Here is a 13,971-nt window from a genome sequence, read left to right as displayed (position 1 = left end):
ATTTTAGTCATAACAAACAAAACATCACATCCAACCCATAATCATTATATTATTCTCTCACAAAAAAATTCAAAAAAGCCAAAAAGCCAAAAAAACCTTTTCTAAACCAAACTTTTAGGCCCAGGCTAAAATAGTCAAAAAAATCAAAAAACCAACCCACTTTCCAAATCAAGCCATAGTCATGTTGGACACATGGAGCACACAGACATAACAAGGACATGTCTCGGATACGTCACATAAAATGTCTATTTTTTGATAAAAAAAAATTAAGAGACAACGGGAGTCGTATTTTAATTTTTGCAAATACAATTTTGAAGTAATTCTCTAATAAAATAAAAGTTGAATTTTTAAAAATATATTGAACTCGTATCAAAATATCAACAATGTAACACAGTTCTAATCACAATTGTAAAGTTAAGAGAGACTGCATTAATGATTCTTAAAATCTCAACGCAACACAAACTTTTTTTTCTTTTTTTAAATTTAATTAGTATTAATTTTAATTATTTATAGATATAATATATTTAGGCCAAGTTTGGCTAACAAAAAAAAAAATGTACTTTTTTTATCTTTTTATCTTTTTTGAATCACATCAATCAATATCTTCTCTCTACTTTTTCTATACATAATACAAAAAAAATTCAAAAAATATATTTATTTAAACTCCTCAAACTTGGCCTTAGCATGGTTGTTGCTTCACACATGGGTAGAGCATGACTTTGGGACTTGGGCGCGGAGAAAAAAGTGGTAGTTTGCAGACTTTGCAGTTATAATAAAATAATAATAATAAAAAATAAATAAATAAAACAGCCGTGATTCAGGGCCCGAAAACACGGGGCTCGAATGCCCCGTATTTCCATTTAAGGTAAAAAAAAAAAAAAAAAAAAGGAAAAAGAAAGTAAAAAAAAAAACAGTTTCCAGAAATAGAAATTAGGGGTATTAGGGGCAACTTTTTTAGGGCCACCAATCATTTTCCAAAATAAAATTTGCAATATGTCGAAGCGGTGGTGAAGTTATTTCTGCAACATGCAATAAATACATGTATAAGATGAGAATTGTTTGGGAGTTTTAGAAGAAGAGTTTTAGAGCTTTAATGGTGAGTCATATTATGTGATGTGATGTTTTAACTTATATTTTTGTTTTTTTTTTTTTTTTTTTTGTCACAACACTAGAGCTTATATTAATAGTTCTGTTTGGTAGAGTTGTGAAAAAGTAATTATAACTTATAGTTGTGAACATAAACTGATTTTTTACTTATAAATTAAGTTTTTCTTCCTCATTCAAAGAATAAGTTAATTTTTAACTTACAAAAAACTATAAGTTGTATTGTTAAGCTGAACCAAACACATTAAAATAGTTTAAATTAAGTTAAAAATTGAAATAAGCTGGAAATAAGTCCTACCAAACAGAACGATTAAAGCTTTATTTTTGAAGTTATATGTCATTGTTGATATAAGATATGTTTCATTTGTGTTCAGATAATGACCTACAAAAAAACAAATGCAAAGAATTTTATTGAGAATCAAATTGTCTCTTACTTCAAATCTCTCTCAAAATTTCTAAACAAAGAATAGGATTACTGACGAGAACATAATCTTTATGTGCCTTTTGTAACAAAATAAAAGAAAAAGGGTGTAAAATTTGATTCTTGAGCGGTTGCTACTACAATGAGATAATAGACTTGTTTAGTGTAGTTTATTATTAGTTAAAAATTGAAGTCAAAAGCATTTTTCTTCCGGCTTTTAAATAATTAATCAATTAATCAATATTATTATGCATCACCTTTCTAAAAAAAATAATAATAATTAACCAATTTTTTACAATTTATTTAAATAAAATAAAATAAAACCCTTATATGCTTCTCTGATTTTTAGTACTCACTTCATTCGATCCAAGTTGTATAAATTCTGGACTCCTAGGAGACAATTGAGTTCCTTTGAAGCAATTTCAGGTATCTAAAAAACTACTATTTTTTTTAGTAAGAGGGAATCTCTATCTCTAAATATTGAGTGTAACATTTTATTTTATTTTTTTGCTAGTACATAGTGTCACTGACAAATAGGTATAAGAGTTGTGAAACTAATCTTATCGGCCACTTAATTGATTGAGTAATAATCTCATTTATATTTCAATTATTTTTATTTATTTATTTATTTTAAGGAGTTGTATGCATTCAAAACATAACAATTACATCTCTACCTAAGAAAATAGAACTACATGCCCCTGACTTTTCTCAAACTCCACAATGACAAGAACATAAGGTGTTACGTTCTATAATTTAATTACGATTAGTAAAATTAGGGTTTCCTTAAACAACCTTGAATTGAAACCAAGTCCCCCCAAGTGTGATCATACTGGTGATTCAATGTGCTCAAACTCAATACCATATCAAACTAAAATTTTACAAGACTTCTTCCTTGATGTCAAGTCAATAGTATACAATCACCATATAGTCCTCTCAAAATATATTCTCCCACATCATACTTTATATTGTATTTATATCATGAATATAAATATAAAAAACAGAAACTAGTCTGATAAATATAAACACCCACAAATATATATTCTTAAATTTTCAAAAATCATTTCTCCTCCAAAAGAGTGAAAACTACATATTTAAAAAAAAAAAAAATGATTTCTTTTCAAATTTTTCATTTTTTCACCAACCTATTTTTAGAAAATATTTCTTTTTTTTTTTTTTTTTTTTTAAAACTCAACCAAACATTTCTTAAATTTGAACAATCCATTACAACTTGGCAAATATAGAATCAGAATTATGCAAAACCAGCAAGCAAACAAATAGAAGCAACATTCATATTCATATGGTAATGACATAGCTTAGCTTAAGATTAACCAAAACAAAAAATAAATAAATAAAGATTAAAATACACAATTCAGCCATATATCAGGAAAAAAGTTCTATAAGAAAGAAAATTATCAAATCCCATACATCAGAAAAAATCTGGCCTCTCTCCTAAAGACCTTAAGGCTCTCTCCGCCTGGCAACATTTTGTACAGTCACGATCACAAATTCACTACATTTCTTCCATTTTTTACATCCTTAAAAACTTGTACAGTAATATTATATCTCCTCTGCAGGGGCATCAGGTGAGGTGTCTGAGCCTCAGCTAAGCTTGATTCTAGGTATATCCTCAAACTAAGCAATGTACAATTTTTAAGTACATCCAACAACTTTTATTATAAATCAGCAACTATTCATCTGAATCAACAGACAGCATAGCTAGACAAGAAAAGAAAAGAAAAAAAATAAAAGAAGAAAGTGGGGCGCTCATACTAGCCTTGGTTAGCTGTACAACTTCTTTCATATGCGATCTAAGCGGAATATGAAGATAGAGCACCGATCCTCCTCTCTGCAAGAGATTGAGCACTTTGTTAGAGTAATCATTTCAGTTAATGAATCATTCAAGACAATTACATGATGAAAATTCAAGAGCACAGACTGTGGGATCAATCACCGAGAATGAAAAATAAGGTATGAGCAATCAGATCCTTGCAGACCCAAATTATTCTGCAACTTATGCGTTGTTGCGTAATTTTATAAAAATATGTCAAATAGAGGCTCTTAGTTCTCTAGAATAAGGCTGGCCTCCATTATCATGTTTTAAAATGTATCCACATTTTGTTGCTCTACTAATGCACTTCCTATTTGAAAAAAGGTTTTTTGCTAATGTGTGCCCTCAAGGTACATGTTAAGTGCATTCAATAAAGAATGCACAATCTTTTCAAGCATTAGTTGACAAGACCCTTGAAATAAAAATGGTTGTGGGGAAAAAAACATATATATATATATATATTTACATGTGCCTCCCTACAATGTCTCCATGACCATGTGGTGTTCCGGTCCACTTCTTATGTGCATCCCTAAAATGCATTTCAAGACATATGCCACCATGAGAGCAGTTGAACAAAGAACAGATTAACAACCAATTGTTCAGCTACGCGCCTGGTCAACCATTGAAGGTTAAACAATAAAATATAGAACCAAAAAGTTTACGAAAAAGTGGAATGGTTGTCCTCAAGTATTGATAAAAAGAAAAAAGATTACAAGGCAGTATAAAAGCAAAAGGAGGAAAGTGAGTACGTACCCCCAGCTGCAACAAGTTTCTCTACACGTGCAACTATATGCTTCCCATAAGTGTACTTCTTCAGAGCATTCAAATGAACCTTAATACGGTTAAGAATCAGTTCAAGTTGCTGGTCATCACAAGTCTCCAGAACTTTCTGTACAACATAGTTTGCAAACTGATCTTTCATCATGACCTGACTCCAAGCAAGAGTAAACAGAGGGTGTTACTGGAAACTGAGTATGTACCACGAAGCAATAAAGAACTAGAAAGCAGAGAAAATGTTATCCTTCAGAGAATGAGCAAAACGCAAATGTCTTGTGTCCACGGAAATAAAGACAACTATTTCCAAATTAAACAAATCAAGACACCCAAAAAAGGATAGGCAAGTTCGCTTCAAGTTTAGGGATCCTAGATCATAAGCTTAAGACGAAGCAACCCCTGAATCTCCTACTTTATTTATTTTTTACAGTAGCCTAATTTTTTTCGACTCTAAAATACCTGGACAAAATTCAAGGGTAAGGATCTACAACTCTTGTCACTTCTGTAAGCTGAGCGACAGTGACAAGATCAGGAATGTTGAGGCTATAGTTTCCCCATTCAAAGCAGTTATCGTGTTTGCCACCCCACTCATGTATATCATATTATTAATTTTTTACTTCTACTATATATATATGCACCATAAATGGTTGTAATGCCAAATGCCTTAAACAGTTTGTTTTATTCCTTTGTCTTGGATTTAAGGAACACCTAGTAAATTTTAGGGTTTACATATAGCTGAAGGTGAGAGGCTACAACTTCTACCCGCCTCCTGCTGCATCAAATACCCCATTGAACTGCAAAATTAATAAAATTTGTAACTGAATGCCACAAATGTTTCCTTTTATCATCCCACAAAATTTAAAGAATGAACAAAATGGACTACAAATAGAGAAGAATTCAAGTTCAAAAGAAAAATACTCAAACTCAAGCCACAGAAAAATGAGAAGTCAACTAATGCTGCTTAAAGAGGAGAGGGCACTAAAGGCAAAAAAGATTGTTACATGGAAACAAGCAAAAGAAAATGTGTCCACAAGTTTGAAAATATTCTAGGATAGAAAGTGCACAATTGACTAACCTGAAGAGGCTCATTTTCATCAGTGGTGCCAAGCATCTCAGTGACTAGGTGCTGGCGTTCTGCAGCAGTTCCAAAAGTTAAACACTTCTCAACGACATTAGAAGCAAACTTCTGCTGGCTCATCTGAACTATCTGACCAATTAGCTTAGTAATTATAGCAGAACGTTCATGCGGCTTTCCATGTTCCAGTACATGCTGTGAGAATGTATGCAAGGAATCAGAAGAGTTGATACAACAACTGAATTGCAACTAAAAATATAGCACTATAAAAAAATGTTGAATTCAGCAATTTTATGGCATTTTTTCACTGAAGGCAGAATAGACAGGTAATTAAGTTAATTAGAGGAGCAGAAATCAGAAGGTAAGAAGTGTAGGGCCCAAGTAACAAATACACAGGCCAAAAGATTAAATGGTTTAAATGACCGTTTACAGGTAAACTTTCTGAAAGTCCTTGCAAGTATTGGTTCAGTGGCAAAACAGAAATTCAAGGGAAGCTTATCACAATAAGTGGTTCCTGTCCCATTCTCAATCAGCATTAGATGAAAATTACCTCCACAGCCCTTTTCCTCCATTGAATATTAAATTATCTAATTATTAGGCACAAGGACACAAGACTGAACAATTAAAATAGATTACTAAATCCACAGCTCTTTAGGTTATGGATTTAACAATCTTCATTTAAAAATCCTACTTTGACACGGCAAGGAATGACGAGCTGCAGCTATATCAACTAAAAATTTCCAACTTACCTACAAAAGAGGGTAAGATGATTAAAAACAATGAGGTTTTCCACCATTCTAACAAATTCACATTCAATTAGAATGGATTATGAATCACTAACAAGTACACCAATAAAGGGGTTGATAAGATGCAATGTGAACTCATCTTTTACACATCAACTGAATACCCCAAAAATTTACTTGACCAAAGCCAAACTTTCAAATTGGCTTCCACCTAATTTGGAAAATGCAACCCATTGCTCCAACATACAGAGCAATTTAAATCTGCAGAAGCACGTGTAATTGGTCAAAAGTTTACAAGAAATACAGCAAACCTGAACGACATAATTCCCATATTGATCTTGTGCCAATGTGCAAACAGACTGCAAAATCTCATCCATCACTATTTGTTGGGTTTTTGGGTCACTGCAATGCTCCAGGACTCTCTGTCACATGAAAACTATACCGATTTATAATCATATTCACTACTACATCCATTTCCATCCACTGTCAAGAGTATACAATACAACAATATATAATAAGGCAAAAACTGATAGTTTCTTAACCTGTATGACACGACAACCATATGGATGGGTGGACAAGGTCACTACTTGATCATAAAATACTGAGATAATGAATTGAATAGCTTCTTGAGGTATGCATTCAATACACTTCTGAATGACATGATTCCCATTCTGATCACGTACGCAACGCATGATATGACCATCAAGCTCTGCAACCATTTTGGTCTGCTGGTCCAGATCAACAACTTCTATAGCCTGGATATTGTTACAAAGGAAGTGCGTCAAACCCAGTAACTTCAGCAATAACGTCATGCTGCTTTCATTTATTCATTTATTTTCCTTTTGCAAGTGACTTATCAAAAAAGGAAAAAAGAAATCCTTACACAAGAAGCACTTATGTCGTAGATGAAAATTTACATCTCTGTTCATTTAGCCCTACAGTACTCTTGAACATAATTCATATAGAACAGATTTCAGACTTGGGGTCCTCAGTTCTAAGATACTTCTAAAATTAGTTTAAGCAATAACTGCAAGGATTGTGCACCTTCTTCCAGATCAAGAAGCCAAGCATCTACTAACAAATTTCACACATCAGATTATCTTCTAGATTGAGATACCAAGCAAGTAGGATCCTTCTCAAATTGATTCCTTTTAAAAAATAAATCAAGAATTTCAATTTTTAAAAAAGAAAATCAAGTGCAGTCCTGAGATGGCTTACAACAATGGTTGAATTGACAACGTAAAATATAAATCAATCGAACATTATTAAAGTTTATGGTACGCTAAAAAAACTACCAAGAAGACAAAAGCTGATCTATTGAGCACACCAAAAGATTAAGATTTCACCAGCTGGATGGTTTTCTTAACAATTTAAGAAAGAAAACAAAACCCATTACACATTTAGGATGCTGAAAAATCAGAGGGGAGATTTAGACCTGGTCCTACTTTCAAAACCCATTTAGCAGGGATAAGATTCCTGTACAGCAGTCCACAAATATTTGAAACTGATTCATTTTTCACCTATTCTGGAACCAGCTTTGAGGTGGTTCTTATTATTTCAGTCACCAGGAAGCTGGTATGGAACCAGCTGACCTGCTTTGTAGATGCTCCAACCAACATATCTTAGAAAGATATTAGATAATGTTATTTATCCCATAGATCAAGCATATGGTCATACTAAGCTGTACTCTATAATTTTTAAGCCACATGGAACTCATAAACAGTACTCTATATAATTTGAAGTTATGTGGTTAAAGAGCAAAGATACCTTCTGGATCACGCGACAACCGTACATTTGAAGGCTAAGAGTCAAAACATGCCCACTCAGTTGGTCAGCCAATTCTCTTATCTGCGATGCAGTTCCATGTTCAAAAAACTGACAAAAATAAAAGAGGTATATGTCAGCTACATTTTTTTTCCACAGTTATTCTCAGAAAATTACATGATTGAAGAACATTCACCAGCAAATAAGTACCAGCTCAATAACCCCATCAAATACAAATTAGTCAAGAAAGTAATGTACCTTCTGGATCACATAGTTACCAAACACATCAGTCATCAGTGAAAGAGCTTGGGGCATAATTTCATGGAAGACCATGTTTTTCTCTTCTGTTGTAGCAGTTTCAAGCTTCTGTTGAATAAACCGACTCCCATACTGATCGGCGCTGCTCACACAAAGAGTCTAATTAAGTAAATAAGTTTTCGGAGGGCATGGAAAAAAAGAGGCAAAAATATTAACTAGTAATGCATACCTGAACTCAACAACATGACCAGCAATTTCTGAAAGCTCAAAACACTTTGTTTTATTGCTCTTAAACTCATCTAGTAATGAGGACACAAAATGTTCATCCAAGGTACCACCAGCTTCCGGGTGCCAAGATCCCATGACACCACCAGCCACGTTCCTCATAACAGAGGGAAAACGTATGTTCCGCTCACTATGCCTGACTGGACTACCTGATCCAATAGGGGAGTTTGGAAGGAGGGAACTTGCCAATGGGCTTCCAGGATAGGACATACCAAGACCGAATTGTGGGTTTCCATAGTAATTATTATGATTTAAACTACCAGATTTACCAACGTATTGAAGACCATACTGTGATTTCTGAGTTGAAAGTAACGTCCCCAGGTAAGCTTTTTGAAGTCCAATCAGATCCATGTACGAATTTCCAATGCCTTCCCTATCAATTGTTGGGTCATTGAGGGCTGCAGCCTGTGCAGCAGCATACTCAGTTGATCTCAGGTACTGAAGATACAAGGGATCCATGAGTTGCATCTGAAGAGCGCTCCCTGCACTGTGATTTCCAACTCTACTAAGATTCTGCAGTTCCGCTGCTGCTGCCATAAAATTTGGTCCTAAAGCCAAACCTCCACCCAATGCTCTAGAATCCATGCCAGAGACACCCATTGCTGATGCAGCAGCAGCAACATTTTCAAACAAAGGTGGCAAATTAGCAAGCTGGTTTCCCATCATAGATGGTGATCCAGGATTAACGGAATACCCATTTAGGCCATAGTTTGAAAATGATGAATTTGGGCTATCCAAATTGTGATAGTTGGATGGTGAACTTCCTCCACTATTGAGAATTGGAGTAGAAGGTCCTTTCAAGTATGAGCTTGCAGAGGACACAGGTTTATGAAGTTCAACTTGTCCATCAGCTATCAAGGAAGAGTTGTTCAGTTCCATCCCTATGCCACTAGTTTTACCCACATTGGAATAGGATGCTTTGGCTGATTGCAAAGCAGAATGCAAATGAAATTTCCCTGATTCAGAATTATTTAGGTAAGGATGTTGTTTAATATGGTTCTGATCACCTTGCAAATGGAAAAGGTTCTGATGATCATCAATCTCTTGTTGAATTAGAGACCGGGAATGGTTCTCTTCATCTATCAACCCATTTGTTGATAGAGTCATGCCAGACAAAGCAGCTACTAGATCTGCCTGCTCACTCATACCAGTCGACACACCATTGAACGAATTTGGACCATTAATATTTCTTTTATCGATAGAGCTGGTCATCCCTCCCATAACAAGAGGAATGGCACCCCTGGCAACAAGTTGAGGGTCAGGAGTAGTGCTTCTCGACAAGGAGGCACCCAAAGCAGAAGCATAAGTGTGAGAAGCAGCTACACCAATGTTTTGCACTGCAGGCATGCCTTGGATATTTGCACCAGAACGTAAAGCATCAATTGATGCCAGTTCATGATGCAGATGAGCAAAATGGGATTCAGAAGATTCAACATTGTCATCAAATGCATTTCGACTTGCAGGACGAGAAGGGTGCCTAGAAATAGATGTTGCATGACTTATATCATCCTGCATCAAAAAACAAAATACTTAATTCAGAACCACAAGCCCACCATCTGAAGAAAGAAATGTAATCCTGCATGTTAGCACCACATCATCAAACTGGATAAAAGTGATGTTTATACAATGAAAGGCATAGCATTGTAGATCCATGCACATCAAACAAACTAAAGACGGCACAATACCAGGAATACCCTTTTATTTTTTTTTTAAAAAAAAACTCATTCTATATCCCACATCCATAATGGTAATTAATAAATTTACAAAAAAAAAAAATATTGTTTAGACAACTCCTAATCTGTCACAATCAAATCCGTTTGTTTTACACAAATGCAGACATGCATATGTATAAATATATTGTGCATACATATGTGAATAACTTCACATGATAATTGTCTCACATAGCACCACACATGATAATTGTCCCTCGTGTATATTTCTACATGCATATATTAAAGCCCTAGATATTTTTGCAAAGGATAAACATTATTACATAGGATATCATATCATACATTCAAAGAGGGATGTATCTTCAAATTGTGCATTTCAAAGCAAGCAGTGAACAAACTTGAAATCTTTGATTTCCAAAGGACATTAATGTTTAAAAAAAAGATTGACACATAAAAGTTATTATCATTATGACTTAACACGCTAAAATTATGCAGATACACTGCAGACCTCAGTGGACAATGTTACTGCATAATCATTCCTAGTTTAAATATTCCTTAACGTGTCAGGCATCCTAGTTTATCACCCTTGTTAACAAATAAATTCTGTATTAACCAGTTGAATTGAGAGGACTTGACATCTAGCATAGGCTGCAACAGTTTTAACAATTAATTTATAATAAGAAAACCACAAGGTGATTCAGGATTTAGATGACCTGGAGGTATCAGGGTTAAAAGATTCAAAACTAACTGGCACACAAAGAGAGAGAGATAGAGAGGCCGCAAAATATAGAAAGGTCAATACAAGGAGGCCCAATAAGCAACACTAATGTAAGATACAGCAGAAAAGAGTAAGGAAACCTTAGCATTTATGAGCACTTAAGTAAGATTTGGCCCTCTTTTGCATATTTCTATATTATACGGGTGCAGATACAAATTCAGGTGTAGTTCTGCATCAAGGTGTTGGACCTCCTTGAACACGTAATCAGAGGATATAAGGATATTGTCTCCCAAAGTTGGGTAGGTCTATGTGGACATGTTTTGTATACCTAAATACATTCACATAATGTTATTACTTAAAGATATACTTGAAATTAAAGGAATTGCAATCGAAATATAATATTTCCCTATCTCCACCTACAAAGCGAAAAACACTTCACTGTCAAAATTAGTTGATTATACGCCATCCATCATCACATTTAGGGGAGTTGGGTGTCCAGTTTGTTACATATGTTGGACATATACCCATACCCTTCATATTCATGTCATGTCATATTGACACAAGTCCATTAGGGGTTATGGAGTCCGTGAAACACAAGCAAATCTAATACCCTATGAATTCTAATTGCTTATATATACAAAACACACACACACACACACACACACACACACAAATGTAAGCTGAGAGAACAAATGAACTCCATTTTATTCACGATTACAGAATTGATCAACAATATCATACAATTAGGACATCAAGTCTCTTCCAGCCGAATTTTAGTCATCATTTTAAGTGCCATCAAAGCATGTGTACAAATTTCAATCCCGCACTTGAATATAACTACAACATTAATGCTGACAAGAAGCAAACACTCAGAAATCAAAAATAGGAAAGGAAACATAAAAAGGAACTTCAATTTTCATTTACATATGGAACATAACGCCAAATTTTAGACACTTCAAAAAATGTGAATCAAGCATGGAGAACTACTCATCTACATTTTTGGGGCCTCTTATTGTTAAAACACTAATTCTATATCATTCGATCTCACTTTCAAGGACTCCACTATCATTTTGCTAAAAAACAAGGGCAGTTAGATTGTTTCTTCGATCCACCTTTTCGGCAGAAATGACCGAACACCACCCCCCTTTATTGTGATGCAACACATTAATTAGCAAACAGACAACAGGAGGTTGCAACAAGGAAGAGAAAAATCAAAATGCTTTATTTTGAAGAAAATAAATTACAGAAAAGCACAAGCTCAGCATTTCACGAAGAATTAACACTTACAACACATCCAAAATTAACATAAGAAATAAATTAAATTGGTATACCAAATGATATGCGTCAGGATAAACAGAGAGCAAATGAACCTCACCAATATGAGCAACAACACAACACAAAACATCAAAGAACAAAATCAAATCAAATGTATATTTTAAAAATATCAAATTGAAGATAGACCCAGAATTTTGACTCCACAAAAATACTACCACAATCCGAGTTACTTAATTTCAACGATGACGAGGTGTTTCAGCATATCTGACACTAACATCAGGGACCATAATATTGATAAGAAGCAAGAAGATTCAAAAATCAAACAAAAAAAATGAGATCTATCAAATGAAAATGACCTGAATAACCTCTGCTATGCTCTTCTGTCTAGTTCCCAATCCCAACCCCGGCAATCCGATGAGTCCATCACCGCCCCACTCTGCCGCTCCCTGCGGCTTCCTCGACTCGATTCCATTCTCTTCTTTCTTCCCATTAAACCCCGGTTGCATTGAAAACAGAGACCTGTTGTTACCTCCATCACCACCTCCTCTACCCACCTTCCTCCTGTCTCCAATTCCTCCCAAACCTGAGCTCGCACTCGCCCCCTGCATTCGCTGCGCAAACCTCCAATCCTCCTTCGACAGCAGTGGCGGCGGAAGCCTAGGGTTCAGATTCACATTCGAATAGTAATACGAAATGTACGCCGGATCAGACCTCAGCTCCTCCTCCGATAGACCACCGAAATCAACACCACCACCTCCGCCGCCGCCGCCGACGAACAAGCCTCCGACGGCGTTCAACGATCCTTCAACAGTGGGAGGAGCTGAACCACTGCGATACAGACTCGTCTCTCTCTCTCGATCATTAACCTCTTGCCTTCGTTGCTCTCTGAGCAACAACCCTAACTCTTCGCTGTAATCGTTGCTCTGAAGCATCGATCGCATTCCGATATCAGACATCATCTTCGAATAACTATCAGTAATCATAACCTCCTATATACATAACACAAGACTCTGTAACAAAAATCAGAACTTTGTGAGCTTAAAATTAACAACAAAAAAAACCTACAAAAACTCGATCTTTACGGTGTTAGAACGTTGAATAAGTTAATTTCATCATCAAAACTGTGAATCAAAAGCTATAAATTAAAGCTTTGATTGAGTTTATGATGAACAATGTGTTTTGTTCAAAGTGAGTTTTTCAAATCACTCATAGATACAGAGATCGGATTGAAAATGAACAATCTTTGTTGGTTCGCGTTGAGAAACGACGATGATCGGTTATTGAAATCGCCATTTTTAGAGAGAAAAGTGGGTGTTGAACAAAGAGAGAGAGAGAGAGAGAGAACACTGAAGTGAAGAGAGAATGGAGTGATAAGCACGAGTGCTGGGGAGATGTGGACCGTTGGATGGAGTGACTGACGGCGAGGATCGAGTCTTGGGGGATTTGATCTTACAATGGCTCCTTTTAGGGTTTTTATTTCTAAAGGATTTAATGCTGGATTGTGGGTAGGGATATTTTTATGTTTTTATTACAATTTTAAATTAATATATGATGATTTAAAATTTTCTATTTTGTGTATCAGATATCCCATTATGATATTGTAATTTTGGTAAGATCGTGTTAAAGTATCTTCAACAAACTCTTTAAAGTAGACTTATTAGCTATTATAATTAATTTCATGTTATTTACTCAACCTAATAGGCTAGTTAGTATAATAGTTATTTTAATAAGATCTTTGCATGCTAGTTATATTTGGAGAGCAATGAGAGGTTCCTTAAACTAGTATGTGTGAATAAATATATAAAATAAATATCAGCATTGGAGCACATAAATAAAAAAATTAATTAGGTAAAATAAAAAATATTTTTTTTTCATCTTTTAGCTAATAAAAAATGAAAAGTAATATCAGAGTTGCTCTTATATAGGACTTTAATCATACATATTATGTATTAGTTATGACTAATTATAATATTAATTATTTATTATTTTAATTATAATTTTAACTCATTTTTTTAATTATACCTTAAAATACTTTAGTTATGACATTTGTGTAGTA

General features: G+C 34.6%; 1 protein-coding gene across 1 annotated transcript; it reads right to left on the bottom strand.

Annotated features, from left to right (window-relative positions):
* Positions 1 to 2,903: 2,903 nt before the first annotated feature.
* LOC114310853 (pumilio homolog 1) lies at positions 2,904 to 13,458 on the bottom strand. Its single transcript, XM_028256955.2, has 9 exons — positions 12,272 to 13,458; positions 8,197 to 9,761; positions 7,968 to 8,109; positions 7,713 to 7,820; positions 6,488 to 6,700; positions 6,257 to 6,367; positions 5,203 to 5,397; positions 4,107 to 4,281; positions 2,904 to 3,371 (listed from the first exon to the last, which is right to left on the bottom strand). Exons 1-9 carry the CDS (start codon positions 12,896 to 12,898, stop codon positions 3,334 to 3,336), a joined length of 3,174 nt encoding a protein of 1,057 aa, XP_028112756.1. The 5' UTR covers positions 12,899 to 13,458; the 3' UTR covers positions 2,904 to 3,333.
* Positions 13,459 to 13,971: the final 513 nt, after the last annotated feature.

This window comes from Camellia sinensis, chromosome 1, assembly GCF_055761805.1.
Source record: "Camellia sinensis isolate YWXY chromosome 1, ASM5576180v1, whole genome shotgun sequence".
In the NCBI taxonomy this organism is placed as follows: domain Eukaryota; kingdom Viridiplantae; phylum Streptophyta; class Magnoliopsida; order Ericales; family Theaceae; genus Camellia; species Camellia sinensis.
This window is presented reverse-complemented; position numbering and strand designations above follow the sequence as displayed.

Excerpts from the sequence above, each read along its gene's own strand:
- LOC114310853 (XM_028256955.2), bottom strand. The coding sequence starts at position 12,898 with ATGATTACTGATAGTTATTCGAAGATGATGTCTGATATCGGAATGCGA. Across the intron at positions 8,110-8,196 it reads GGTCATGTTGTTGAGTTCAG|CGCCGATCAGTATGGGAGTC; the intron begins GTATGCATTACT and ends TTGTGTGAGCAG. Across the intron at positions 6,368-6,487 it reads ATGGTTGTCGTGTCATACAG|AGAGTCCTGGAGCATTGCAG; the intron begins GTTAAGAAACTA and ends TTCATGTGACAG.